Source organism: Polistes dominula, unplaced genomic scaffold, assembly GCF_049000335.1.
Source record: "Polistes dominula isolate Pdom_NZ unplaced genomic scaffold, Pdom_raw_medaka contig_73, whole genome shotgun sequence".
NCBI lineage: Eukaryota > Metazoa > Arthropoda > Insecta > Hymenoptera > Vespidae > Polistes > Polistes dominula.
Genome location: NW_028300951.1, coordinates 159,200 through 186,315, shown reverse-complemented (window position 1 = coordinate 186,315; position 27,116 = coordinate 159,200). Strand labels below are relative to the sequence as shown.

The window sequence follows — 27,116 nt, the reverse complement described above, 5'->3', positions numbered from 1 at the left end:
CCTTATGCAGTAATTCACCGCATGAAATAAATTAAATAATGTGCATATGTGTTGCATGTATGATGTATGTTGTTTTTAAATGAAAGTATATATGCACTGAGTGTACATGCATAGATGATATAGAGTTTAAAGATGGTGATGCATGATCGAAAATCTCTCTTTAAAGAATTCCAATTAATTTTTGTCTCCGAATTTTGACATTAATACAATATAATTTATTTTGTTAATTTAACATCTACTATAACAATGTTATAGAATTAAAGTAAATAATGAAGAGAAAATTCTGAAAGTATTTAAAAAATCAATTATGTACTTTTATAAATCTAGAAACTTTGAATCGACGAATGTCGAGACTAGAAAATCTAGAGACATTTAGGGAATTGCGCATAGGGGAAATATGGGGTAATATAGTTAGATGAGTTTGGCTTTCATAAAATTGCATGTTTTTAGTTTCTATATCGCCGGAGTTTGGAAAGCAACCTCGGAGCTGCCACGGGCTACCGATGGGTTCTTTGCCGTGTTTATACGTCTATCCTGTTTTTATTTTACCGCTTCCTCTCTCTCTCTTTTTAAATATTACCTTTACCTAATATCATTATTTTCACATTTTCATATCGATAAATCGTCCTTACAACAAAAACAACATGCATACTACGTTCAGTTGATAGAAAAACATAATAGACTTTTATCAACGCTGCATCGTCAAGAGGTTTAACTCCGTTGAGGAAGGGCAAAGAAGAAAAGTGTCCCAAGTATGAATATTCTTTATGAAGTATTTTCCACGTCTTTCGATTCAGGTAGTTAAGTTGATTTGAGAAAAAAAATCTAAAAGTGACGGGGTGTGGCTTAACCGAGCCACGAGGTGTTCTAGGCTAGCTTTCAAATTATACGCAAAGATACAACAAATAATCAAGGTTACAACTTTTTTCTCCTCTGTGTTAATTAATAATATGTGTTTATTGTCGAACAATATAATTATTCTATTAGTGATTCCAATTTTGTGCATCGAGTCCGATTTCGTTCTAACAACTTTGAACATTGATCTGTTATGCATAATCCAAAGAACAATTTAATGTTATTTTGATCTTAATTGTAAATTCGATTGTACGATATAAGATATTTGTCAATTCTCTAGCAAAAGTTTCATTGAATATATTTATTTTGTCTGATGAAGCATCATTTGTTAACTGCTACTATCAGTGTTTATTAAACAACTGATAAATCTAAATTCTTTGATCATAAAAGAATGCAACTTTAAAAGGAAGTATATTGTGTCGAATATTTCAGCTGGCATATATATATTTTCTTCACAATATAAAATCATTGAACACATTATACATTTATGTTTTGATTTTTCAGATTGTTAAAAGAAAGAAAATACAGTAATGTCTGTTCCTTCTACATCATCAAAAAAGCTTAGCGAAGGAAAACCAGGAGGTACAAGTCCAAGTCCTGTCGAAGGTATCGAAGTAGTTCCTGGACCTAGTTCCTTAGATCCTATGCATTGTACCTATCCGCAAGATGGAGAATCAGAAGAATATGGGGATGAAGAAGATGACGAGGATGAAAGTAGCGAAGAAGAGAGCGAGGTAAGCTTATTTTCTTGTTTTTTTATTCTTTAGTTGACACATTATAATAATTAATATGTTAAGAGCATAATTGATAATAAAAATGAACGATAAAACAGATTAGCGAGTCTGGCCTTTTTTATGATGCTGAGTGTGAAGAAGAAATCGGAGGTAGTAGCTGTTCGTCGCCAGCGTTACAAACTCAAGCATGCTTACCGCCGAGAGGCCATACTATAATACACACATGCGTTCCATTGGATATTGTACAACCTCATAGAAAACGAAAAAGTGAAACGGAATCTAGCTTACCGTGCAAGAAACCTAATCCGGATGATAAATCTCACATGATGTATGTGCTATCTTAAAAACTCATGCGTTAGATTTAATTCTAATGAGTATTATTATTTGAAATAGGAATATCAAAAAAGTGGATGATAAGGCTAAACACGTTAGATGCATCATTCCGACGAAGGATAATCCACCGCCCGAAATGAATAGTTGGCTTTTACAATTTCAAGTATGTTTTTACATATATATCATATATATATGTCAAATCTTTCGAAGTCATTTTATTACATCTTATACGCTTTATTACATTTTTAGAGGTGGTCAAATGCAGAAAGAATGCTAGCTATAGATGAATTAATAGAAAGATGCGAACCAACGCAAGTCCGTCATATGATGCAAGTTATAGAACCACAGTTTCAAAGGGATTTTATATCCTTACTGCCAAAAGAATTAGCCCTATCAGTATTGGCTTTCTTAGAACCAAGAGATTTATTACGTGCAGCTCAGACATGTAGAAATTGGAGATTTTTAGCAGACGATAATTTACTTTGGAAAGAGAAATGTATAGCTGCTGGTATAGATGATTTAAAAGATTTACCTTTGTGGAAACGTAAAAATGGAAGAAATCCTGGAAATTCATCGTCACCGTGGAAACAAGCTTACATGCGACAACACAATATCAAAATGAATTGGAGAACAAAGCCTATCCGTACTCCAAAAGTTCTTAAAGGTCACGATGATCACGTTATTACATGCCTTCAGTTTTCTGGCAATCGAATAGTTAGTGGTTCCGACGATAATACTCTTAAAGTTTGGTCAGCCGTTACGGGTAAGGTAAATATCCATCCCCTATAAGTATATGAACATTGAAATATAACAATTTAAAGCTAATCCAATGCTATAATACGAATATCTTTATTATTTGTAGTGTTTACGAACATTGGTTGGACACACTGGAGGTGTCTGGTCTTCTCAAATGTCAGGAACTATAGTGATTAGCGGTAGTACAGATCGTACCTTAAAAGTATGGAATGCAGAGACTGGTCAGTGTATTCATACTTTGTATGGGCATACATCGACGGTGAGATGTATGCATTTATATGGAAACAAAGTGGTTAGTGGTAGTAGAGATGCCACATTAAGAGTGTGGCAAATAGACACTGGTGAATGCCTTCACGTACTTGTGGGCCATTTGGCAGCTGTCAGGTGTGTGCAATATGATGGAAAATTAGTTGTAAGTGGAGCTTATGATTATATGGTTAAAGTATGGAATCCCGAACGCGAGGAGTGCCTTCATACATTGCAAGGACATACCAATCGCGTCTATTCCCTCCAGGTAAATACTTTTCATATCAATATTATACAATTTTATACAATTTTCCAATTGTATAATTATTAATATATATATATATATATATATATGTATATATGTATATATGTATACATATATACACATACGTACATATGTATACATACATACATATATATATATATATATATATATCTATCTATCCTGTTTCCTTATTAGTTCGATGGTGTGCATGTTGTTAGCGGATCACTGGATACGAGTATAAGAGTATGGGAAGTGGAAACTGGTGCTTGTAGACATACTCTTATGGGTCATCAGTCGCTTACTTCAGGTATGGAATTGCGTAATAATATTTTGGTGTCTGGAAATGCAGACTCTACGGTCAAGGTTTGGGACATTGTTAGCGGGCACTGCCTTCAAACTCTTTCTGGTCCAAATAAACATCAGTCGGCGGTTACTTGTCTTCAGTTCAATAGTCATTTTGTGATTACATCCTCCGACGATGGTACAGTTAAGTTATGGGATGTCAAAACTGGTACGTAAATTATTCGACTAATTATTATTATGTTATATGTGTCTAATCATCATATCATATCATAATGGCCTTCTTTTTTTTGTGTGTGTATTGATTTAGGTGATTTTATAAGAAATCTAGTTGCTTTAGAAAGTGGTGGGAGTGGTGGAGTTGTATGGAGAATACGTGCAAGTGATACAAAATTGGTGTGTGCAGTTGGTAGTCGCAATGGTACGGAGGAAACTAAACTTCTTGTTCTCGATTTTGATGTAGAGATAAAATAGCACTTTCTCACAGACTGGATTCCTGATCCTTTGTACGACTTCTGTACATACTTTTATTAGGTAGCATAACCAATTTACTGTACAATGTTTCATGTATTACATGGTGTGATTGTGATAAGACTGTTGTACGGTGGAAATTTGAAGAAGTTGGTTCAAGTCAATTTTGGACATTATGCGCAATCTTTAATTAGATGAGTTGTCTAACATTGACGGGATTAAGTAGATAACTTGCAAGGTGTATCAATTGCAGTGTACAAATATGAGATTTAAAAGACTCAATAGCCTCCAGAAAATGAGAGCTTTACAAGTGTAATACTGAATTATTGCTGTTATTGAATTTATCAGAACTATTATGAATATAAAAGAGGCATGATCATTCTTTTATATTGAAATTGTCATTGTAAGTTTATGTGGGCTGTTGAAAATATTCCTATTGAGAAAAACCAAGAAAAATCTAATTTGTTACAATATTATAAAAAAAGGTTTTATCGATACTATATAATGAAAGGGTGGTTATTTAACAAATTCCAAATTAAATAACTAATGACTTCATTGCCCACGTAGTTATATTTTTCTTTTTTATTTTATTGAAGAATTTATATCTAATTTTAATCTAAATTGAATCTTATTTTAATCTAAATGCAAAGATCAAGAAATCATGCCGCATTATTTAGGTATCCATCTGTATCTAGAAAAATAATGTTTCTTTAAGAAGGGAAATACGTTGTTGTGAGACTGATAAAGATACGCATATGGGAGGACACAAAGATTTAGATTTTATAACTATCACTTGGATATAATGATGTATAATGTTATGAATATTAGTAAATCGTTAGGTAAATAGTTGCAATTTATTTCATTTCAACGTCTTCATTCAACATTGAAAATGAAAGAAAGAATTTAATTTATTTGAAAATGTACAAAATTTGATCTAACAAATTGGACGTGTATAGAAATGATTGAGGAAACATAATTCGGTCTTAATTGCAATTTTGGAATTGCATCGTGCTGAATATGACTTAAATTTGTTTTTATATATTTACGTTAAAAATAGGCATATATGTATATTGTGATATATAAATATTTTCATTAGGTGTAATCCCATATGTGTGGCGATTAAAATCTCCATCATTGATTATATTCAAAAAATTAAAATGACTTTTTTATATAATTATAAAAAAATATCTACAAATCAGCGGATCATTAGAATTATTGCAAAAGGATTTATTTATTCTATGTAAGCAATCGTAACGTAAATCGTGACGTAAATGATTATATAAATGATTGGAAGTAAATGTAATGAAAAGGCTCGCATCGAAAGTTACATAATAGGAGTATCTTTTCGATAATTCATTCAAGTATTTTTTTCTTCTTTTTTTTTCTTTTCTTTTCTTTTCTTTTCTTTTCTTTTCTTTTCTTTTCTACAAAGGGCCAATAATAAGAGCTGCATATTATCCCCCTGCATATGATAAAGATGTATAATTGAATTTCATAAAGTCGCTTGTGTAATCATCACGATCTTTAGGGACATTTATTATTCCACAATTAAGGATTTATCCATTAATTCGATCGATTTAGACAATAACGTATCATTGAAAAGTAGAAAATCTTCAATATATTCATTTGTTCTTTTGTATTTGCATCTTTTATTATTGAACCCTGGTTATTCTAAGGATCGTGTTTTATTTGTATATTGCTTAATAGTTTATATTATAAGGATGTGTTATCTGTTGTATCATTTTTTACAAGAAATAGAAAAATGTTACTCCATTTTAGAAAAGTCGTATTTTTATTTACTATATTCTGTCATAATGAGATTTGTCTAAGAGTAAAATAGAATCTGTACATTTAGTTTCTCCTATATAAATAGATAATATTTTTTTAACGTTGGAAATGTAGCAACAACTAAGAAATTAAATGGACAAAACCTATATACTACATGTGTATATACGTATGTATATTTGAACACAGTATATTTCAATTTTCTGCGATGCGTAGTTAGATTTATTTTTATAACAACAATAGGAGTAAAAGCGCGTGAAAATTCAAACAAACTGTGAAAGTTTGAACATTTATTCAAAATCAACAAGATATATGCTATGGAATAAAAGATGGAATTTAAAACTTGTACAATTTACAGTTCAAACTTTGTTTTCCATTGATTTCTTGACAATTGCATTAACGCTTTAATACTCCAGCAACAATTGTATCCTATAACGTTATTACACATTAAGTGCAGAATATTTGTCTTTCTGGAAACTGTTCAATATATCATGTTTTAACAATGATAATAAAAGTACATTCTTCACAAGACACGTAAATTGAACAATTTTGTTCTTTGAGCATCTCTTTGTCTACTTTGTAATAATTACCACATCTGCATGGAAAACTTAATACGTTGTTATCATTTGTTGCTTCTAATTCATGTAATTGTACAGTCGCATGAACAACAATGTTATTAGATTCTAATTCCGCTTGCTTACATTCGCTGTCATATTTTTGTCTCAACTCGGGATCTTTTAGGATAGACCAAGCTTCGGCAAGACGTTGAAATTTTTCTCGATTTTCTTCTCCGGTGTTTTTATCTGGATGAAGTTCACGCGCACGACGATAATATGCATTTTTAATATCATTGTACGACGATTCTACGGTACAACCAAGTGTAGTATAATAATTATACATATCCATTATTTCACGCTACCTAAATTATTTGTTTACTATGTAACTTGAGTTTACAACATTTTCTATAAATTATATCGTTAACCTTATTTTACGAGTTATTTTATCCGACACGAGGTCTCGTTGCACGACTACTTACGAAAACAACCGAACAATGCTGCGCGTATTAAGAATTGCATACTTTTAGGCGCTCGAATGACACGACAGCACGCCATCTAGCAGCGCGGTTAACGTATTCACTTATCCTCCTACATATTACATAGTTAATTAAATTATAATAATAAGGATTCCAAAAAGATCATAAGGAAATGCTGAATTTGTCTCTTTATTGATAAATTATCATTTTAAATAAAGGCTAGATAATAGTAACAGTATTATCTATATATATATATATATATATATATTTTAAGAAAAATTGTTGTTAATCATGTACGATATATATATGTATATTTATTCGTCTTTTATTCGTCATATATATCTATATATAGCGGTTGAGTCACCTATATAATATACATATATTCAAAAATATATATTAATTTCATTTGCTTATTCGATTTGAATATTATTCGCATTACCTTTAAAGCTTAATTACATCGACATGCATTACATTTTTAATTTCTTTCGTTTTGCATGATAATTTATAACGTGTGAAATTTTCGAAATTCGATAATCGAATTGATTATCTCCATCCGAGAAATGTTTGCTCTAACACAATAACATCACTAGGTTTCTTGATATGTAATAACTATATGTAGAAGCGATCCTCGTAGAATAATAATAACTTGACATACTGATTTATATCAAAATTTATGTGAAAAAACAAGATTACAAAATTAACGACATTAAATCAACAACAAAAAAACAAAAGAAATGCATCGATCAGCAAGACTGAAAGCCGAAACAGTCCAGTGGTTCTTTGGTAGCTGAATTTTGGTTACACAATTTTTCTACACAATTTTTCTACACAATATGAGCGACATTCGTATCATTAAAATGCATCGACTTTTCTGACGATATTGTAATAATGTAAACAAGGTTTTCTTTTATATTTCTAATACATCTGCGTATCTTTGCGAAGCTATGCAATTTGTAAATATGACGTATAGCTATCGAATGCAGCTCGTTCAATTGTATCCCCTTGTCGTTGTTGACAACGAAAGTTAATTATTCCGAACGACGAGGAGAAAAAGTATTCATCCTACAATACTTTCTTGAAGTTTCACTTGGTAACGTTAGCACGGCAAAGGTTACGCAAAGCGTAAATAATATAATCAATGTAAACGTAGTTAAGTAAAGAAAACAAGAAAAAAAGGAAAGAGGAAGAAAAGTAATGAAGGTGAGATCTCGGTGCATCGTACAAACGTTATCTCCAATTAATATATATCTTTGGATTACGAGAGCATTTTCCCAAGGAAGATTTCGTCATTCGTGGAGCCTCACCCTCAGCTCCGGCGTGTGCGCGCACACGCTTTGTCATCGTTTATAACGCGAAACGAGGTAGGCGAGGCTCCTACCTGCAAAAAAACACAGAGAGAGAGAGAGAGAGAGAGAGAGAGAGAGAGAAGCAAAAGTAGAACGTGAATCGTCTCGTGCGTATCCAAAGGCAAACACAATTGTGAGAAAGAGCCAACTTCTTCCCAACGTTTCCTTTTTAAATTGTAAATAAAACATTTCCACACCTTGTACTCGCATATCGACTCGACGATCACATTTACATTCTCATTAAAAAAGAAAATAATGAATTTAATCATCGTCGAGATTTATTGAATGATTGTTTGTGTTTTTAGAGATCGGAAAAACTATCGTGTATTATAAATTCGTTGACACATATGTTCAAAAAGCAAGACGCGATTACTCGGGTTAAAGTAACAAAGTATTCCAAGCAAGTTTCTTCTTCTTCTTCTTCTTCTTCTTTTTTTTATTTTTCTTCTCTACTCCTCTCATGCATTGAATGCGTAAGAAGAATGTTCTTGACTACTGACAATGAGTTCTACTAGTGATTTCTTCTCTCTCTCTCTCTCTCTCTCTCTCCTCTCTCTTTCTCTCATTTGACTTTCTTTCTTTTTTTCTCTCGTCACTGATTCTTTCTAATGTCGAACCTCTAGTCAAAGTTTATGCGTGAAACGAGGTCGTGCGTCGTGTCGCCAGTGGTGTCTCGCGTTTAAGTACTTTTGCTTGATGTTTTTTATTACGATAATAGCTAATAATTAAATTGAAAGTTATTTCACTTTGAACAGTTTTGTCTCTATTGATATCATTTTGAAATATTTAAGAATATCGAGGTAGTTTTTTCGTCTTCTTCTTTCCTTTTGACAATTATTAAACGAAAGTAGAAAAATGCGTTGCGGTTGTTGTGCTACGTCTTGAGACAACAAGAAAATGCATAGTAATGCGCATATCATAGCAATGTTACATAGTCGATAAGGATTATATTTATATTGGAATGTCAACGTTGAAGTCGTCATCGTTTAAAAAATCCCTATCGACTCAATCTAAAATAGATTTGATTATGTAGCTTGTAAGTGTAGGGAATACAATTAACCGATATAATAATATTAATGTAAGACGAAATCGAATCGAATAAGTATATTCTGACGGCACAATTGCTGCTGCTGCTGAGTCGTACGTCGTACGATCGTAATTCACATAGCCCCATATACGCAGTATGTCCCAATCCTCGACTAATCGTTCATGAACAAATTGATGAACAAATTGATGAATGAATGGATAGATGGATGGATGGATAGATGGATGGATGGATGGATGGATGGATGGATGGATGGATCGACCGACGGAGGAATGAAAAATTAATTGAAAATATGTAGAAGGAAAAGAGGGAATAATATCGTAGAAAGAAGGACGGAAAGTCCAGCAACGCCAGCTGTGATATTTGGTAGTTCCGGTGCCGTACCATCTTCGAAATATTGATAACTCTTTGATAAGGCTCGTGTCTTAATGACACGATAATTGGGGACATTGACGTCTACGAGATTGTTGATAAAGTTTTGGAAGGAATTGGTAACGCAATAAAAGTTACCGTCTTCGTCAAAAGCGAATGTATCGGGCCATTGCATATGAGTGTGATCCCTCGATATGATCCTTTGACCGGTGGTAAAAGAGTTCGACTGTTTGGTGTCCCAAATAGCAACGGCGTCATCCGCGAGAAGACCGAAATAAAGTACACCGGTAGCGGACATGGCCATGCCATCGGTCTGCGAGCTCTTACGACCGAGTTCTTTGACGTATCGATTGACGTCCTTCGTATTATTCTTCAAAACGGAAGTCGGCAAGGAATAAAGGTGAAAGGAAGAGATGGGAGAATAGTAGACATGTCTGTCCTTGCTGCTCGCTGGCGAGAGAGCTATTCCATCAACGTGAATCGGTAATATAACGTGAGTTTTAGAAACCATAAAGCCTACAGCCTCGGCCTTTGCTTTCATCGATTCGTGTCTGATCTTCCAAGACGTGTTGTTTTTCAAAGAGTAAACGATAATACCGGGATCGTTATTTCCGTTGTCGGTTATATAAGCCATACCGCCATCCTCGTGATCCAAAACGATGTCGTTCAGGTAGGCCGTAGCACGAGGAGCAACATCTTCCGGGAATTCGTAACTACGAAGTATTTCTCCCTTATTTTCGAGATCTAAAATGACCAAGCGAGGCTTGCACTCGGATTTGCTGTCCAAGGTCAAGGCGGCGGGCCTTCCAGTGTCAAGTACCCACATTCGACCCTTTGGATCTATCTCCATGCCGTGAACCAATTGAAAGGCGTTACAATCGCCGACCTTTTGCATGGCCCAACTAGGGAAAGCCTCCAACTTTGGCGCCGTATTTCTTTCAATCGGGATCGCCGACGTGACGCCTAATGTAACCGGTACTCCGCTCTTCCACCTTGGTACCGTTAAATACATTTTATTTTTCCAAAACTTTATACCGGAAATCAAATTGTTAGCCGGTACGTAATCACCCTTTCGAAGGGCGAACTGGCGCATCTCTTCCGTCGGCCAGACCACATCTATCGTGTTCCATTGAAAGATCACTTGGAAAGGTTCGTAACACCTCGCGACCCTTGTAACCGTTGCCACCACCGTCAGAATTAACAAGGACAAAGTCAGGCCCTTCATTTTGATGAATTTGTTGAAACAACAATTCTCTTCCCTCTCACCCCCTTGCGCACTAAGGAGGAGCGCGCGTTCTCTATAGGGAAAAGGCCCTAGATATATCTATTTCCGTAGAGCTGTGGCGAGCTCTAATATTACCCAATTTCTCTTACTCTTTTTCTATTTATAATCTTAATTTCGTTTGGTTGGTGGCACCAACCAAAATTGAATAAAAGCGTGCCTGGCAGTTTTAGAGAAGAGAAAAACTACTAAACGTTGAAACGTTGCGCGCGCTTACGTTCGGAATTTGACTGACGATGAAAACCAAGAGAAGAGTCCGAGTCGAAGCTTAGTTATTCTCTCTCTTTATCTCTCCTAGGTCTACCGATGCACCCCACCCCGGAGAGACGCGCGCGAACGATCAAACGCCGTCGTGAGAAGAAACCAAACCTATCTACGTCTATTTACCCCTTCCCAAGCTAACGCGCAACCCTAGCCTTCGTTCTCCTAACCGCGTTTCATACTTCTTTTATTCTTATATACTAACTGACATGATGGGGCTGGGAGGTGGGGTGGGGACTATGCCATAGGTACATTTCAAATATATCTACATATCCTGGGCCATATTTAATCACGAAAGTATTCGTGCGTGACGTAAGATGGAATACGCCACACGACCTCGAGAGAGTTTAAACGTACCTAGAACAGAGAAACGTTATTTCTTTTTTCTTTTATTATTTCACCTGTATGTTGGATCCTATTTTAACATTAGAAAAAAGTTAAACATTATATCGAAAAAAAAAAAAAAAAAAAAGAAAGAAAACAATCTTTATAAGGAAGCAGACCATTTTAATCTCAAGTTACAAAAATTGGCGATAATTTCCGTTTGTAGTTAGGTAAAGTAGATGCAGGAGTTCGCGAAAAGACGACATGGATATTTTTGAAAGTTGCATCAATTCGGTGGGTTAGAAGTTAGAATATAACTTGGTACGCAGAGGAACTCGCATATGCTTCTATTACATAATGAACTTTCAAGAGTGCAACTTGCCTCGCTTTGTAGTTCGTAGATAGATATCGGCAAACGAGTATATCCGTTATCGTTCTTTTTTTCTATTTTCTTGTTGTTCAATTCTTGATCTATGGAATCCTTTAGATATTTTAATCAGTTTCGCAAGATGAAAATTGGCATATCCGAAATCGTGCGTTTGTACGAAAACAATCGAACTGACGTAACTCTATTCGATATGTACGCGGGAAAATTTCGAAAGTCGAAAGACAATAAGAAAGTAGAAATTAACGTATTACCGAGGTCAAAAATGATGTTTGACATCCTCGATTGTCGATTCTTTGTATGTAATTCCTTAAACGGATGAGAAATGACTCACCTTCTTACCGTGATTCTTTTCTTCGTAGTTGCATTAACAATGAATCAGGAAAATAATACTTATCTTCACTTGATTTCTACGTAAATTTATTTTTATGCGATATAAGCGTAGGAAAATTTTACAGTTCTTTTTATTAAGTATGAGAAGAAAAAAAAAACGTGAAAATGTTCCTTTCGCTTCGCGCATGCGATATGATCGTTTTATGAAATCTTGGAGTAAGCGATCTTCTCCTTAATGAGATTACATCACTCTGCAAAGGAGAATACCTTTTTCGTTTCACAGATTTATTCTACAACCTAAGATTTCTGTATTAGTCTTTACTTTTTTTTCTCTTTTTTCTTTTTTTTATCAGCCACGTACCATGGATGATTTCCTTGACATAGTATTCTCTATACCGTCATACCGTTCAATGATAGATCGTAAACGCCTTCTTTTATTAATGCTTTCAACCTTTATGGTTGACGTTTTTTCTCACTCGTGCAAGAAAAAGGCAAAAAAGAAGCAAAAAAAGAGAATGCTTGAAATTTCGTCTGTCGCACTTAGAAATTGAATCGATTCGCGTGGCTTGCCACATGCTCGTGAATCAACCTTTATGCAAATGACTATTGTGACTGTTTTTGTCAACAATATTCTTTCTATGTTAATATCGAGTCATCGGCAATATTTGTCTTCTAAACATTAGTCACTAATTCTGCTCAATGAGCAGATGATTGCACTTATTTGAATCGAATAAACGAAAAATTGTTATTGTGCCGACTTTTTCAAATAATTCCATATTTTTATCGTTTCGATAGTATGAGCGGTTAGAAGCAAGTTGCGAATTAGGGACACAGTCCTTGTATACTCTCTAATTAACTAATGAGAACGAGAGAATGAGCGGGGAAGGGTGTCAACTAACGACGACCCAGCATTCTTTCACGTCTATCAAAGGATTTGAACCGCTAAAAACGGTACGATAGACTGCTTATGCTACGTGTTGTACAAATAACTGCAATATATTCGCGGTACAAATACCAATGAGAACCACTTATTAGCATGTTCTGCTAAATTTCTTCAATATTTTGTACAACCTTTCCCCTTCTTCTACGCATGTACACATACACGTCTACGGTTTTGAAGAATTTCAAGCTTGCTCGTTTCAATGTTTATAAAGATAGGTACTACTACATAGTAAATCGTTTTCAATCAAATTTCAAATTCGGTCTAACAAGCTTTTTTAAGTGACTTTTTATTATTATTTTTTTTTTTATCCTTATGTTTACCTTATTCCAACTGAATAATGAAACGATCTTTATCAAATATCGTATCCTCCTCATTTACTCATGTAACGTTGAAATGAAATCAAGCGAGCGTCGTTGTTGCTTAACGACAAACACAATTAGCATAATATATTACAGGTGTTTACAACGGATGAGATAATAGAACGTGGATGTTATTTAGAAGCTAAGATAGAAATTTCTATGATGAATTATTTGAAAATACCATTCTCAAAGTATATTATATTATTATTAATATATATTATTGATCGCATATTTATATCGAAATTGTATTTTTAGAAACACAGTAAAAGAGTAGTATAAGAGCGGATGTGATTACGAACGTCATATTTATCTGTGAGTGTGAAAAATAAGTACGTGAATAACGAACGTATGTGACAGGCAACTTCGATGTCACGTCCTCGACAAGAAACGGTCCGGATGCGTTTATTGCGGTATTCTCGCTTCGATTGACGATTAGTCATTTCTCTTTTGCTTACTTTTTATCTCCCTTTCGATACTTCCAATTGTACTTTAATTGTGCTTGCTCCCATCGATATTTTGTTATATCTATTATTTTCTCCGTAAATATGTTGTGGAGTTGTTGTGCTTTTGTAGAGACAACTTGAGCACAATTCCAGGGCAATCGAAACGTATCGATAAATGGGACCTGTCATGGGAAAGATGAGTAGTCTTTAATTTAACCAGCACAAATATACTGGGCGTTTAGTTAAATGCCGCACCCTCGCATCCGTTTCCCAATGACCCACTAAAAGCTACAAACATCGATCTTCAAACTAGAAATGTTGGACAGAAAGAAGCAGATTGGTCGATTAGGTCATTGAAACTAAAACCAAATGTACGAACGAACGAATAGATAAGGGAGAAACGCGATAGCAGATGATCGAAATTAGATGAATATGAATTCGTGGTTCCATCAATCCGTTTTTCTAATGTTTGCCTTTGGACTGTGCACTTTGACACAATGCTATGGAAATACTTTCATTGAACGAAATAAATATTTCAAGTATTCAATTTTAGTAATTTATATGAAATTTATGATATGTATATTCATATACTTTGATAATTGTGGCGACATTCTTGGCGATCTTTTGATGTGTACTTAACTAATGTTCAAGCCCAATCGAAGTTGAAAAGCTTCGACTAAAAGTCCATTCGAGGACTCGTCCACGTAACATTTTTATTTATGACAGACGTTTTAAAGACGTTAATGGACATAGTTATGTACGTAAATACTTACATATGTGTGAACAACAAAAATAAACGCTTGAGGTTACATAAATTTCTAGGAAATCACGCGTCTCATGTTCCGTGCTCGTTAACTTTTTCGATTACGTTTCTTTTAACCTAATTTATTTCTATGTCTATATATTAAAGTATAACATTGAAATTTGATTAGTCAGATCATGTCATACGTACAAGATTTATCCGTATATATGGTCATTATTTGAAAATCATGAAAATCATGAAAATCATTCGTTTAATTGGTTATCTCTATAACTTGACGGAAGATCGTGCAAAAGTCCGGTAGAAGCCCGACGTAAGCCGAACAGAATTCATGCCTTTAATCGCTTAGAAAAGAGAGGTGAGGCCTTTGTAACCAACGGTTACATAAAAGGTAATGGGGGTTGCAAAATAATGAAGGGTAATCTTACCGGTGGTAGTTATGGTAACCATCGATCTAGAAAATTTCATCTGGCTGGCACCACGCTGGCTAGAATAGGTTACCCATATTGGCCTTGAGCCATTGAAAAACCCTCCATTCGTCCTGTTCTTTTCTTACGACTTACATAATCGCCCTTTTCAAAAATCCCTTTCCCCTCATCTACCCATCCCCCCATCCTACTTTCAACCTATTTATTGTGCGATGATGCTTATGAAAGCGAATTTGGATAGGAATCTATTTTCATGAGTCGATCAATGAACAAAATAATAATTAATAATAACATGATATATAGTCCGAAAGTATGTCTTGTTATATTGCATGGATGCGTGAAAACGACAGACGATGCGAGCCGGTGAAACCTTGATGCCAAGGTAAGCTTAGACGACTAAGGAATTATCTTGATTCTCAAATGTAATTGGTATGGCACACGTTTCCTCGATTAAATGTCCTTTCGACTTTGATGAGTAAGGCATGCGAACGACATGTACCAAGTATTCTCGTTGTGCAACACGTGATTTTTTATACTCTGTCTCTCTCTCTCTCTCTCTCTCTCTCTCTCTCTCTCTCTTACTTTATTTCCGCGAAAGATTATAATGCTACTGCGTCTTTAGACAAATTATAAATATTTTCGTTATAGATAATTGATATATTTACTGCATAATACGCCTAGGTATATTGTCTTGTTTTTATGCATTCAAAATGATTAATGGATAAAACGCGTAGATTATTTTCTCATTTTTACGTTATTTGTTTGCTAGCATGAAATAATATAATAGCTATAATAACTACGTTTCGTCAGAACTTTTGTTAAGTGTCATGAAATGTTGAGAAACGACGAAATAACTTGAGACAAGATAAAAAAAAAAAATAAGAAAAAGACGAATCCATATAAGTAGACATTATTTATTAATCGTTGTCGATGCCAATTTAACAATTTGTTGTTCTCGCTCTCTCTCTCTCTTTCGAACAGAAGAAAAGTAAAAAGAAGACATTTGATGCTTGCCTCGACGATAAACGATGTGCATTTTATTTTACGTAACTCACAATGCCAGAATGATTAAGGGGTGTGCAGGCGCGTGTGCATCATCCATGTCGCATTTAAAAAGGCGTTAAGTCGATACAAGAAGTACATGCACCGAATGACTCAATTTATCAATTAGACCGTTTCTTATGTTAAATGCACATTACGAATAATGCCATAAACGAATAATCTCGTTGGTTCTATATCACTAGTCCTGTTCTTTCGATAGTATTACCTGATTATTATTGTCATTCCAAAGAAAATAAGAGTTGACACGAGTGTAATGTATAAATACATAAACGATCCCTTGGAAAGATGAGTGTCCACTCGTTTCCGTTGCGTGACACCATGGATTCACCATCTACTCTTGCGTGCGTTATCCACCAACTTTCTGCTAAATACAAAGTTACCAAGGACGTCGTATTATTAGATTTCATAAAACATACGCAGTTCAGAATAGATTAATATCCTTGATGTGTATATTACGTGCAAATTGCATCCTACTCATTATTTATTCTATTATATGAATAGCAATGAACAAGTTTTTCTCTTCCTATCAGTCACCGACATTACCATTTTCTATTAGATGCACATCACCAACGCATTTCTTTCCAATCACTAAATACATCACATTACCTTTATTATATTGTATTTTTTATATTTTACTTTATATATAAAGTTAAGAATTGTCATTAAATGAACTTCGTTTAAATGACGTAACTTATTTCGTTTTTAAATATTTAGCGCGAAATAATTTGATCAGTAATTGGTAAAGAAAATTTCATTTATCAACAGTCGGTATTATCGCATTTTAATTTTATCGAGTTTTTTGTTCGTATCGTAAATCAAATGCGACCTCTATATTGAATGATTATTCACTGAAATAACCATTCTGTCTGATTGCACATTCGTCGGAAAAAAAAAAAAAAAAAAAAAACAGGAGTGAATAGGAATTAATGAAAATAATTTCTAACGCGCCAAATCGTTAGTACAATTTTGAAGACATTGCAAGTAAACACCACCAAGTTAGTTATTAAAAAGTGTAGAAAATGTTGCGCGTTGGTATCAGAGCTATTCGTAAGAATTTAAATGTGAGAAATTTGGCAAATGCGCCTGCACAAGAACATGCAATATCGGCGACCTTTAAGATTCAAGATCCTAAAGATTTTGACGAACGCGTGAAAAATTCAAAGGTACCTGTGATTGTCGATTTTTTCGCGACGTAAGTAACAATAAATAATGCTCTAAGAGCATTAATCTAATCTTGAAGATGTCAACTAATTGGACTATGACAAATATTTCATCTTTCTGTAGATGGTGTAATCCATGCCGCATGTTGACTCCTCGTTTAGAATCGGTGATTGCAGAAAAACAGGGAAAAGTACTTTTGGCTAAGGTTGACATCGATGAAAACAGTGATCTTGCTCTTGATTATGAAGTTAGTCGTCATTTGTTTCCTTAATTATCACTATCTTTCTTTGCTTCATTCTTCTAACAAAATCTTTTTTCTTCTTTGCAAACTACTTCTCCATTTAGGTTGGCAGCGTTCCTGTCTTAATTGCAATGAAGGATGGGAAAGTTCTGGAAAGAATCGTCGGTTTACAAGATACAGATAAACTCAGACAATTTGTTAACAAGTACGCAGATTAATGCACATTAATGTTTAATCTAGCGTCGTTATACATAGTACGATCCTGTTATTGCTTTTTGTAGCCGTGGCACATGTTTAATATGTCTACAAAAATAGTACAAATATATCTTTAAATTGGACTATTTTTTATTAGAATTCATTTTTTTTTCTTTATTTTAAACACATTGTAGAATGTAATACTGAAAGGAAGGGAAGGATAAATTTTCATTATTTAATATAATCATAACATTTTTCAAATGATTTTTCTACGTCTTTTTATTGATCATATTTAGTTTCAATAGAAAATCAGCTGATTGAATGATATTTTCTTAAAGAACAAAACATTGTTTCTTGTATTTGTATAAATAATAGACGACGAGGAATGTGTAATATATGTATCTTGAAACAACTTTGAAGTTGTATTAACAATTATATCGTATATTGTACTTTGCAAAAATTCTATGTAAACTAAATGAGAAAAGATATTGAATAATAATGAAATAAATCTTTCTCTTATGTATAATATATAAATTGACTTTATAGCACTTTGTTTTGTTATACAATCGTATAACTTACTAATACTTAAATTCATCTATGCTATTATGTAAACAATGGAATATATTTAAAATTTATTAATATGATATAACGTACAATTTGATATTTTTGTATACGTTCAAGGATATAGATATAACAGGAACATTTAGAGAGAGAGAAAGAGAGAGAGATATGAATTTGAATATATAAACAATGATCAATAATAACTAATATAAATTAAAATTTAAAATACTAATGTTTGATCTCCCTAGTTTTAATTAAACCTATATTTTACATAATTCATTAGTCATTTTGAATAATATATTTAGCAAAATTATTATTCAATTATATCGAAATGTAAGTAATTATTGTGCTCTTATGAAAATCTTCAATTATTGATAAATAATGAAAATTCTTATAAATGAATACTCGCTGATATTAATTATGTTTCAGTTGGTAATGCTTGCAAAAGTAATCTAGCCCTCTTATATGATACAGATTCTATAGTCTCAGTTTTCTTTTTTATATTTTCTTCCGCAATTCGTACGACATCCATACCTTTCTTCAAAAGTTGTTCTCTGGCCATACCTTTGCAGCCTTCAAAGTATTCTAACACCGTTGGAAATACTTCATCGGGGATAAGAGTATCGTCGAGTAAATTATCCATTAACCATATCTGCCTTATTTTTTCAAATTTCCATTCGCTTCTTGAATATTTCCACTAAAAATGACAAATAATTAGCAAATAAGATTCAATACTTGACCGTTCGGTCCGCATGCATCATTTCGACAGCTTTTCAACAGCTTTTCGACAGCCTTTCGACAGCCTTTCGACAGCCTTTCTACCTTCTTAACATAAGTGAGCGCTTTTTGAGTAGCTTCTGCTTTAGTAGCTTGTCGCTTTTCTGCTTCTCTTTGTTCAGCCTTTTCTTTCTTTATTTTTCGTTTCGAAGGTGTTTTTGTATTCTTTGCACTCTCTTCCGAAACAGTAGTATTTAAATCTTCCATACTTTGATTACTCTCAACAAGCGCAATACTAAAAATGATGAAATGACAGTAACGACGGTTGCTCTATAGCTAAATCTTGCTCTAGTGATTCATTGAAATATCATTTCTTTTACCTTCCACGTTTCTGACGTTTAGACGTTATTTTGTCTTCGCTCGATAATTCAATATCACTTGAATTCTTCTGCAATATGTCGGTACCTCCAAGTTCTTCTAACGTTCTCTTGGTCGCTTTGTAATTAAGACCATTTTTAGAAATTTTGCATTTACGTGGCCTTTGTTGTGCTCTCTCTAGAATAGCTTCATTAGATTCTCCTGTTTCATCGTCGCTACTCTTGGCTATTATATTGCTGTCAGAATTTGCTTGAGATTTCTTATCTGTTCATGAACAAATATATTAATTATCCATGTCTATACACAAAAATCTTATTTATTTTGACTGTCACTTTCTCTTTTTCAATTAATAATAGTACGTATCAACAAAATCACTTATCACTTCTAATCATTTTTTTTTTTTTTTTTTTTTATAATAATCTTATTCGAAGGCACAAAAGACTGATTTTTGTTTCAAATCTATCGCATTATTACATTAAATAAATACAAATACACAATGTCACATTTAGAAATTCATCAAGAATACCGTTTTACCTTCTAATATTTCATTTCGAATTTTCGTACGCTTTCGTGATTTGGATTTTCTAACCCCAAAATTGGATGTATTCTCAAAACCCATAATGCGTTGATAACAAAATGATATTACATATGAATAAGTTCAGCAAGGGCTAGAAAACAGTTAATACGAATTGGCAATTAGTCGTAAGTCAAAATTCAAGAGTATTTACAATAAAATGTATTAATATGAACCAGGTAAAATTGAGATATGTTACCGGAGCATGTGCCAACGACTATCCGAATTCACGACATCTCGTGTTAGTGCATGCGCTTTATTCAAGATATTTCTGTTTGGTGCATGCGCCTTATTCATTTTGTTTACCTCTACAATCCAATTAGGAAAAAATATCAACAACAGTATTTTTCATAATTATTCCTGGCCGTTTAACTGCGTATGTATATTTTATAAATAATTTGTGAAGTGTATTAAGTTTAAAAAAACAAAAAAAAAAACAGAAGAACGAACGTTAAGTGCATGTACGTACAATTTATATATTTACAAAATTTACATCAGCCTTTTCAAATTATATTAAAATAATGAATATTAATTAATAGTCGATCAAAGAAATATTAGGTTACCATGAAAATGTTGACGCAATTAGTGAAAGTAAGCCTCCAGAATCAATGCAAAAGGAATTTTTTAGCAAGGTAATATGTCTTTATTTGTAATCTATAGGTTATGAAATTTTTGTGCATAATGTCAAAATATCTGCATTTCAGACAACCAAGTCTTTGCAATAATTTGCAAAATAAATTGCTTCAAAGCAATAGAAAAGCATCGTCGAAAAATAAAACTGTAGATGATGAGAATTTAGATGAACCTATCAAGTATTCAACGTCGAAAGCAGCAACTTGGCTTGCTGCTGAAACGCGTTCTCCTATGATGGATAGACATCCGCAAGAAAGTAATGTTATAGTAATTAGTCTATCTATTTTTTTCATTTATTTTTTTATTTTACGAGAAGAGAATGATTTAGACTTACTTTTGGAAAAACCATTATCAGAGACTGTACCAGGAATTATCACGCCCAATACACCTGACAGCTAAATTCCAAGCTAATGACCAAATTGTAAATACTATCAATTTAATAATAAATAGTAGTTAATTATGTAATATCTTCCTTTTCTTTTTTAAAGTTAATTAAAATAAATAGTAAGTAACAAAAATCTTTCAATTAACAAACATATAAAGTAGTCTCCAAATGTTATATTAATTTTGGTTGTTTTTTTTTTTTTTTGGGTAATCTGCTACAATGGGTAAATTAATTGTCCCCATATTATACTGTTTAATATTTCGCTCCATTTAATAGATGGTTGATAAGCTATAGTATCTATAACACAGTTTGTCCATGTTTGACCCCACGAAGATGTGACCATTGTCATCCATAAAGTTATCGTCATATCGCTCTCTGACTGTTGCGAATGTAATTTCATATAAATGCTACCTATAATTGTAGATATTTATTCACATATATTTGAAGAATAATTTTCACTCAAGTGCGTATTATTATATAATATAAAAATAAATATAAAAGTGAATTATACTTACTACGTGTACAGTAAGAATTGAATAACCATTGAATATATGCATAGACAGGCATAATTTGTATATAAAGTCTTAATTTAGCTAAAAGTCCGCTAAAACCAGTCAGCAAAAGTCTAAGCTGAATTATATAAATATGAATAACTATATGAAGATATATATTAGTAATTGCTAATGAAGTAATAATGCTAATTAAAATGTATTTTAACGTAATTTACCGTAGTAAAAACCGTGTAATACACCCATGTTGTTGGTATAAGAAATAGAAGAATAGTGAATAATAAAGTCCCAACGAATAGTTGATCTGGTTTATATTGACAAGAATCCACTCTTTCTCGTAAGGGATTTTTCTTTTTGCCCAAAAACAGTCTAAATAGAGATGTGAGCGCATTTAATTGAATATTAAAGAGCCTGCAAATGTTCATCGTAATAATTATTAATATATAATTCAGATATTACTTGGAACATCGATGGAACATGTTTGTTTTTCTATGTACTTTCATACCTTGCTGCATAAACATAAATGCAATACGTATGGAAACTAATAAGCGCTAAAAGATCGGATGCTATCGATATTTGAAAAGTAACACCGAGCCTTCCAAACAATAATAATACTTCAAATGCAAAATCCATTACAGGTGTCATAAATATTAGAAATGTCCACCATAGGTGTATATGATAGAGGAAAAATTTTCCAAGCATATTATTAAATGCATAATTTAATTTTAAGCCAGCTGGAGCACCCATTAGCCATTGAATCAAATTTTTCAACGATTCCACTACTTTCTGTAAGTTTAATACATAGATATAATTTATAAAAAAGAAAAACAAAATATCAAGCAAGCGAGTATACATGTGCCTAATATAATAATACACGTCATAATAACACTTGCCTCTGCATTCTTTAACAATTCTTGAGATGGTGATACGTCCTTAAAGTAACATAACAACAGTTTTAAGACTATTACGCCCAATAAAATATCTATAATTGTTGCTACGATATAATTTCCCGTTTTCAAGGAAATTCTTTTCTTTTGCATTATATTTATGAAAATCCATTTAACGTTTTCCAACCATCCATTTAAATGTATTCCCAATGATGAATATTTTAATACTGGTAGTAATTTGTTAGTCATGTTTAGGAAAAAAATAATCGGAATCAAACAGAAAAGTGTATAATAATGAATGACAGTTTCTTTAATGGAATCTAATTTAGATTTTACTTTGATACTATGTTTAACTTCCTCCGTTTGTAATATTCTCATCAGTTCATAAAAGTGATCGTTTGAAGTTGTTCTACAAGCAAATAGTTCAGTCTCTTGCAAAGCTAACAAATCATAAATTATTATCACCATAGAATTAGATGATAGACTAATTTTTTTATTATTACTAATTATATTTTCTATGCAGTAATAGTAATTGCTATTAGACGATGAGTTAACTGCAACGAGATAAATATTTATCCAATCTATACACTTTTTATCTACATTTTCGATAATATCATTTGTATTGTGGTAATAACCAATGAGGTTAATAGATTTGTTTATTTCAATGACATCTTTTTCGCAAATAGCAATAATATAATATTTCTTGATATCCCTATGCCTGTCATATATAACTTTACCAAACACATAGCCAGATTTTTCGCTGTTAAAAGTTTGCGGAATAAAAATTAATAACTTCATTGTATATTTGAAGTATTACAATTGTATTATGTACAAGACAATACGATATTTATATAATATTATTACTCGAGTACACATTGTTTCATTTCATTTGTGAGTAACTTTGCAGTAAGAAATATTTCGGAAAAATTAAAAGCGATACGAAAAAAACATTAATGCAATTTTACGAAACTTGCATCATTTCGTTATCTATTGTCAGTTGTCACACGTACCGCGCGTCATTTAAGCGCGTTATTACTTGTAAATATAATAATTTGCCAAGTGGCGGCGCCAGCGTCGTATATACAAAAAAAAGTCTGTATGGTAAAGAACTGTTTACAAAGTGACATTACATCGAAACTATTAATCCAATTTGGTTAATATAAATACAGATAATAAATACAAATAATCTCTTTTTTATATATTTTTTTAATGTTAATGAAATTGTTGATAAAAATTTGTGGACAAAATAAATCATTTGAGCTGCCATCTATGTGAGATGTGAGAGTTTATCGTAAAACAATTTATATAGTGATGTGAGCCTTTCTTACCTATTTTTGTACTTCTAGCTCTGGGAAATTCAAATATTTTATATTATATTCGTTATTTTCAGAGGAAAGTATTTAAATTCTGAATCAAATGGAATCTGTATTAAGTGTAGAAGACTTGCTTGAAAAGTTTTGCACGTTACTAGACCACCTTCAAGTGGAAACAGCATTATTGAAAAGTAACATTTATTTATTGTATTATTTATTAAGTAAGTCTAATTGTGTAGAATTAATTTTGTCAATTGTATTCTACTTAGGTAGCCAAAATTTAAATGAGGTCATCATGTTTATTAAAAACTTTGCTCTTGATATTTCCAATAAAATCTGCATTTTAAGAAGATATTTAGATAGATTGAAAGAAAAGAATAGCTCTCTTCAGGTAAATGAGAATATATATATATATATATATATATATATATATATATATATATATATGTATGTGTACTTCAAGTTATGTAGATATATTAGACAGACAGATAATGTTATTTATTCATATGTAATTATATAGGAGATTTTATCTTTATATCAACATTTGAATGAAAAAATATTAGATATGTATAATAATATTCCTCATGAAATACTAATCGCATATACAAATAATAATAAGGAAGAGTCAGTGCAATCCGTTTCCAATGAGTCTTCTCATACGCCGATTACCGTTGACAATAATACAGAGAAAACTGTGGATTTTGGTAATATTGAAAGTTCTGCTATTAAGGATTGTAAAAAGGCACTTTTTAACGAACCAGAATATCCAAAAATATCTTTACTTAAAGAGGAAGAGTTCAATAATCTACCAAAGTATATGATTGGAAGGCAATCCTTGCAAGTAATTAATAGCTTAATTAATTCTATCAATCAAGTATTAAAAGCTAAATATTCCTTGTTGTCTGCTGGAAAGGCAGCCGCTAGAAAAAAGGGGGAACATGATTTGTATTTATACTATCAAAATCAAAATATTATCTGCAAAAACAGTGGTGAGTAGTTTTTCATCATAAATTAATGCACACGTAATATTTTTCAATAGATTTTTACATAGACTACATTAAAATGATATTTTAATTTCAGGATGTAAATACTTTTTCACGGCGGAAGATTACGAGAGATACGTAAAAACTAAATTAGATAGGCTGGCATTAAAGTTGATGATGGCATTGCGCCATTCTAAACGAATACGCGAATACAGATTACAAAAAGAATTGTATTATGTCGTTTTGCCTTAATACTTTTATTTTCTCTATTATACTATAATGTATCATTATTCTTATCTCATTTAAATGGAATAGTTAATTTACAATTATGATTTTGAATGGACGACATCATCATTGAAAATAATGTTGATAAAAAAGTTGATGAAACATTTTTTAAAACGAAGAAGAAGAAGACCATATCCCGCGTTCGTTTGAGGATCGATATTCATTGAAAGGGATGAGCAAGGGAAGGAGAAACCTCGAGCGCGTGCGCTTCTAATATCATCGTCGAACGGCATCGTCGAACTGCTCTATAGTTCGTTGACGTTTTTTCTTCTGGAGCTACGTTCTCGTATCTCTATTATTGCCTAAGTACGAAAGATATCGCGAAAAAAAGGAGAAAATGTCGAGTAGCAAGTGTGTGAAACAACCGCGTAAGGCATATGCGAAAGAACAACACGAAATGAGCCACTCGGAAAAGCTAAGATTGATCGATGACGAGTTAAATTCATTTTACAAGTAATTGTTCTTACTTATACATTAGTGATTTGAATCTAGTGAATCAGAACGTTGATATATTTTAATAAACTTTATAGTGAAAATCTGAAACCAAGTTTATATCTTTCATTTTCCTGTATCTATGTTTACAGATATTGTCAGCAAGCTGGTTTTACCGAGGAAGAAATGGATATTATTTGTCAACCTTTGGTAGCGGCAATGCGCCGGTCATGGTTGCAACTTGTTTTTCGTGGTACTTTGATACTCGTTGTACTTGGTACTTTGGCCTGTCTTGCAGCCCAACTTGATTTCGTTGGGACTCACTTTACTGCTCTTAGCCGTTTATTATTAATCAAAGTATTACCAATCTGGAATTGGCAACCTCTTTATTACGAAAATTGCATGATCAATAATCCCTTCTATAATGATTATACGATCACTGAAGAAGATTGCGTGGTAGGTAGAATACCGTGAGATACTATGACTATGATTATTGTTTCAAGTCAATTATTGTGATATATCTATGCGTTCAAAGACCTGCGAAGCTCTCGAAACGATCGATCGTTTATCGGACGTAAGGTATCTTAGCCTCGTTGACAATTATCTCAGTCGGGATGCTCCAGCTATCATCACCGATGCGATGGACACATGGGCAGTCATGAATACGGATTACTTTTGGTTCGATAATATAACTCATGTAAGTAGACGACAATAAAAGCAATCGACAGATTGCTTTGATCATCAAATCATTTTCATTAGATAATGAATTGTGGAATGATTCGATTAGCTTTACTTGGAGAACGAAAGGTTGATGGAAACGGTCCCATGTGCTCTCACGTCCAACTTAAGAATGGGTTCGTCCGATTTAGCAGCTTTTTTGCGTCGAGTACACTCGCCAGAAGTTGCCAAGTGGTTCGTGCATTGGCAAAATTGTGACATCAATGCCGTCAAAGTATTGAGAAAATATTATCAAAGACCTTATTTTCTTTCGAGCACGGTCTCGCCGGCACACTTCAATTGGGTCCTCATGTCATCGGACTACAACAGTCCTAGCTATAAAAAAGTCGAGCTAGATTCTGGTTTGATAGCTCTGGCGCAGCTTCGCGGTGCAACTCAATTGCGATTAACTCCGATAAATCCATGCAATAGTTCTTGCCCCGAACTCGTTGCCGATTTGCATCAAGGAGAGATGCGTGAGTATTTCAGATCCAAGTTTTTTCATTACGAGTAACTACGAATGTCACTCTTAAATCTAATCTCCTTTCTCTTGTCTCTAATCGCACAGTTGTATTTACCAATATGATGTGGACTTTGGAGTATGCACCAATGCGTGGATTGGATAACATCGCTATCCTTACGGAAACCGTTTGGGAAGAAGATACATAAATCGTGAAATAATACTTACAAATCGATCGGGATAATAAATTACTTTTCTTGCGATTTCTTCTCTATTCTTAATATATCGATATAAACAACGTATTAAATAAGGCATGTCCATCGATCGTGTGTAGTGAACGACCATCCGTCGTTCGTTTTCATTAATATGTATTTCAGTGCAGAAACAAAAAAAAAAAAGAAGAAGAAATATAATAATAAAATATCATCTACGTCTGACTCCTATCGTAAATATCTAATAAAAGAGAAGAAAGAAGATATAAGAGCAAAGAAAGTTCTGGAGGAATAGCACAAGTAACAACAAACAAGATTTGTCTTTTATTAATTAATTGTTTATAATAACATT

General features: G+C 32.9%; 9 protein-coding genes across 11 annotated transcripts; 5 read left to right on the top strand and 4 right to left on the bottom strand.

Moving 5' to 3' along the window:
• The first annotated feature begins 452 nt into the window (after positions 1-452).
• Positions 453-6,278, top strand: ago (F-box and WD-40 domain protein 7). Of its 3 annotated transcripts, none has more exons than XM_015331662.2 (8): positions 453-752; positions 1,360-1,589; positions 1,688-1,917; positions 1,983-2,085; positions 2,172-2,690; positions 2,785-3,192; positions 3,385-3,700; positions 3,800-6,278. In XM_015331662.2, exons 2-8 carry the CDS (start codon positions 1,386-1,388, stop codon positions 3,961-3,963), a joined length of 1,944 nt encoding a protein of 647 aa, XP_015187148.1. In that variant the 5' UTR covers positions 453-752; positions 1,360-1,385; the 3' UTR covers positions 3,964-6,278. The 3 variants fall into 3 exon arrangements, with proteins under 3 accessions (XP_015187148.1, XP_089028102.1, XP_015187149.1); XM_089171976.1 differs by having other exon boundaries at positions 453-797; XM_015331663.2 differs by having other exon boundaries at positions 453-914.
• On the bottom strand, positions 5,730-6,930 carry LOC107072070 (dnaJ homolog subfamily C member 24). Its single transcript, XM_015331672.2, has one exon. The coding sequence runs from the start codon at positions 6,649-6,651 to the stop codon at positions 6,235-6,237; it is 417 nt and encodes a 138-aa protein (XP_015187158.2). The 5' UTR covers positions 6,652-6,930; the 3' UTR covers positions 5,730-6,234.
• A 142-nt stretch (positions 6,931-7,072) lies between these two features.
• Positions 7,073-11,207, bottom strand: LOC107072046 (protein yellow). The gene has a single exon (XM_015331627.2). It carries the CDS (start codon positions 10,764-10,766, stop codon positions 9,450-9,452), a length of 1,317 nt encoding a protein of 438 aa, XP_015187113.1. The 5' UTR covers positions 10,767-11,207; the 3' UTR covers positions 7,073-9,449.
• A 5,779-nt stretch (positions 11,208-16,986) lies between these two features.
• LOC107072071 (thioredoxin, mitochondrial) lies at positions 16,987-17,861 on the top strand. Its single transcript, XM_015331673.2, has 3 exons — positions 16,987-17,313; positions 17,406-17,529; positions 17,628-17,861. Exons 1-3 carry the CDS (start codon positions 17,141-17,143, stop codon positions 17,739-17,741), a joined length of 411 nt encoding a protein of 136 aa, XP_015187159.1. The 5' UTR covers positions 16,987-17,140; the 3' UTR covers positions 17,742-17,861.
• A 118-nt stretch (positions 17,862-17,979) lies between these two features.
• LOC107072069 (uncharacterized) lies at positions 17,980-20,156 on the bottom strand. The gene is made up of 4 exons (XM_089171982.1): positions 19,909-20,156; positions 19,377-19,638; positions 19,102-19,291; positions 17,980-18,976 (listed from the first exon to the last, which is right to left on the bottom strand). Exons 1-4 carry the CDS (start codon positions 19,991-19,993, stop codon positions 18,698-18,700), a joined length of 816 nt encoding a protein of 271 aa, XP_089028108.1. The 5' UTR covers positions 19,994-20,156; the 3' UTR covers positions 17,980-18,697.
• Positions 20,157-20,268: 112 nt separating this feature from the next.
• On the top strand, positions 20,269-21,046 carry LOC107072072 (uncharacterized). The gene is made up of 3 exons (XM_015331674.2): positions 20,269-20,409; positions 20,488-20,580; positions 20,653-21,046. Exons 2-3 carry the CDS (start codon positions 20,513-20,515, stop codon positions 20,978-20,980), a joined length of 396 nt encoding a protein of 131 aa, XP_015187160.2. The 5' UTR covers positions 20,269-20,409; positions 20,488-20,512; the 3' UTR covers positions 20,981-21,046.
• A 106-nt stretch (positions 21,047-21,152) lies between these two features.
• Positions 21,153-23,385, bottom strand: PIG-Q (phosphatidylinositol glycan anchor biosynthesis class Q). Its single transcript, XM_015331665.2, has 5 exons — positions 22,369-23,385; positions 21,981-22,261; positions 21,694-21,886; positions 21,482-21,596; positions 21,153-21,377 (listed from the first exon to the last, which is right to left on the bottom strand). The coding sequence occupies exons 1-5, from the start codon at positions 23,158-23,160 to the stop codon at positions 21,181-21,183; spliced, it is 1,578 nt and encodes a 525-aa protein (XP_015187151.2). The 5' UTR covers positions 23,161-23,385; the 3' UTR covers positions 21,153-21,180.
• A 53-nt stretch (positions 23,386-23,438) lies between these two features.
• On the top strand, positions 23,439-24,945 carry LOC107072045 (uncharacterized). The gene is made up of 5 exons (XM_089171981.1): positions 23,439-23,675; positions 23,753-23,866; positions 23,945-24,066; positions 24,196-24,664; positions 24,756-24,945. Exons 2-5 carry the CDS (start codon positions 23,779-23,781, stop codon positions 24,908-24,910), a joined length of 834 nt encoding a protein of 277 aa, XP_089028107.1. The 5' UTR covers positions 23,439-23,675; positions 23,753-23,778; the 3' UTR covers positions 24,911-24,945.
• Positions 24,946-25,133: 188 nt separating this feature from the next.
• LOC107072068 (uncharacterized) lies at positions 25,134-26,989 on the top strand. The gene is made up of 5 exons (XM_015331669.2): positions 25,134-25,396; positions 25,528-25,831; positions 25,911-26,072; positions 26,163-26,568; positions 26,661-26,989. Exons 1-5 carry the CDS (start codon positions 25,281-25,283, stop codon positions 26,759-26,761), a joined length of 1,089 nt encoding a protein of 362 aa, XP_015187155.1. The 5' UTR covers positions 25,134-25,280; the 3' UTR covers positions 26,762-26,989.
• Positions 26,990-27,116: the final 127 nt, after the last annotated feature.

Excerpts from the sequence above, each read along its gene's own strand:
- ago (XM_015331662.2), top strand. The coding sequence starts at position 1,386 with ATGTCTGTTCCTTCTACATCATCAAAAAAGCTTAGCGAAGGAAAACCA. Across the intron at positions 2,691-2,784 it reads GGTCAGCCGTTACGGGTAAG|TGTTTACGAACATTGGTTGG; the intron begins GTAAATATCCAT and ends TATTATTTGTAG. Across the intron at positions 3,193-3,384 it reads ATCGCGTCTATTCCCTCCAG|TTCGATGGTGTGCATGTTGT; the intron begins GTAAATACTTTT and ends TTTCCTTATTAG.
- LOC107072070 (XM_015331672.2), bottom strand. The coding sequence starts at position 6,651 with ATGGATATGTATAATTATTATACTACACTTGGTTGTACCGTAGAATCG.
- LOC107072046 (XM_015331627.2), bottom strand. The coding sequence starts at position 10,766 with ATGAAGGGCCTGACTTTGTCCTTGTTAATTCTGACGGTGGTGGCAACG.
- LOC107072071 (XM_015331673.2), top strand. The coding sequence starts at position 17,141 with ATGTTGCGCGTTGGTATCAGAGCTATTCGTAAGAATTTAAATGTGAGA. Across the intron at positions 17,314-17,405 it reads ATTGTCGATTTTTTCGCGAC|ATGGTGTAATCCATGCCGCA; the intron begins GTAAGTAACAAT and ends ATCTTTCTGTAG. Across the intron at positions 17,530-17,627 it reads ATCTTGCTCTTGATTATGAA|GTTGGCAGCGTTCCTGTCTT; the intron begins GTTAGTCGTCAT and ends TTCTCCATTTAG.
- LOC107072069 (XM_089171982.1), bottom strand. The coding sequence starts at position 19,993 with ATGGGTTTTGAGAATACATCCAATTTTGGGGTTAGAAAATCCAAATCA. Across the intron at positions 19,639-19,908 it reads TCGAAATGAAATATTAGAAG|ATAAGAAATCTCAAGCAAAT; the intron begins GTAAAACGGTAT and ends GTTCATGAACAG. Across the intron at positions 19,292-19,376 it reads AAACGTCAGAAACGTGGAAG|TATTGCGCTTGTTGAGAGTA; the intron begins GTAAAAGAAATG and ends CATCATTTTTAG.
- LOC107072072 (XM_015331674.2), top strand. The coding sequence starts at position 20,513 with ATGAAAATGTTGACGCAATTAGTGAAAGTAAGCCTCCAGAATCAATGC. Across the intron at positions 20,581-20,652 it reads AAAAGGAATTTTTTAGCAAG|ACAACCAAGTCTTTGCAATA; the intron begins GTAATATGTCTT and ends TCTGCATTTCAG.
- PIG-Q (XM_015331665.2), bottom strand. The coding sequence starts at position 23,160 with ATGAAGTTATTAATTTTTATTCCGCAAACTTTTAACAGCGAAAAATCT. Across the intron at positions 21,887-21,980 it reads ATTTATGTTTATGCAGCAAG|GCTCTTTAATATTCAATTAA; the intron begins GTATGAAAGTAC and ends GAACATTTGCAG. Across the intron at positions 21,378-21,481 it reads CAATTCTTACTGTACACGTA|GTAGCATTTATATGAAATTA; the intron begins GTAAGTATAATT and ends CTACAATTATAG.
- LOC107072045 (XM_089171981.1), top strand. The coding sequence starts at position 23,779 with ATGGAATCTGTATTAAGTGTAGAAGACTTGCTTGAAAAGTTTTGCACG. Across the intron at positions 24,067-24,195 it reads AAAAGAATAGCTCTCTTCAG|GAGATTTTATCTTTATATCA; the intron begins GTAAATGAGAAT and ends GTAATTATATAG. Across the intron at positions 24,665-24,755 it reads TATTATCTGCAAAAACAGTG|GATGTAAATACTTTTTCACG; the intron begins GTGAGTAGTTTT and ends TTTTAATTTCAG.
- LOC107072068 (XM_015331669.2), top strand. The coding sequence starts at position 25,281 with ATGTCGAGTAGCAAGTGTGTGAAACAACCGCGTAAGGCATATGCGAAA. Across the intron at positions 25,832-25,910 it reads TCACTGAAGAAGATTGCGTG|ACCTGCGAAGCTCTCGAAAC; the intron begins GTAGGTAGAATA and ends ATGCGTTCAAAG. Across the intron at positions 26,569-26,660 it reads TTTGCATCAAGGAGAGATGC|TTGTATTTACCAATATGATG; the intron begins GTGAGTATTTCA and ends CTAATCGCACAG.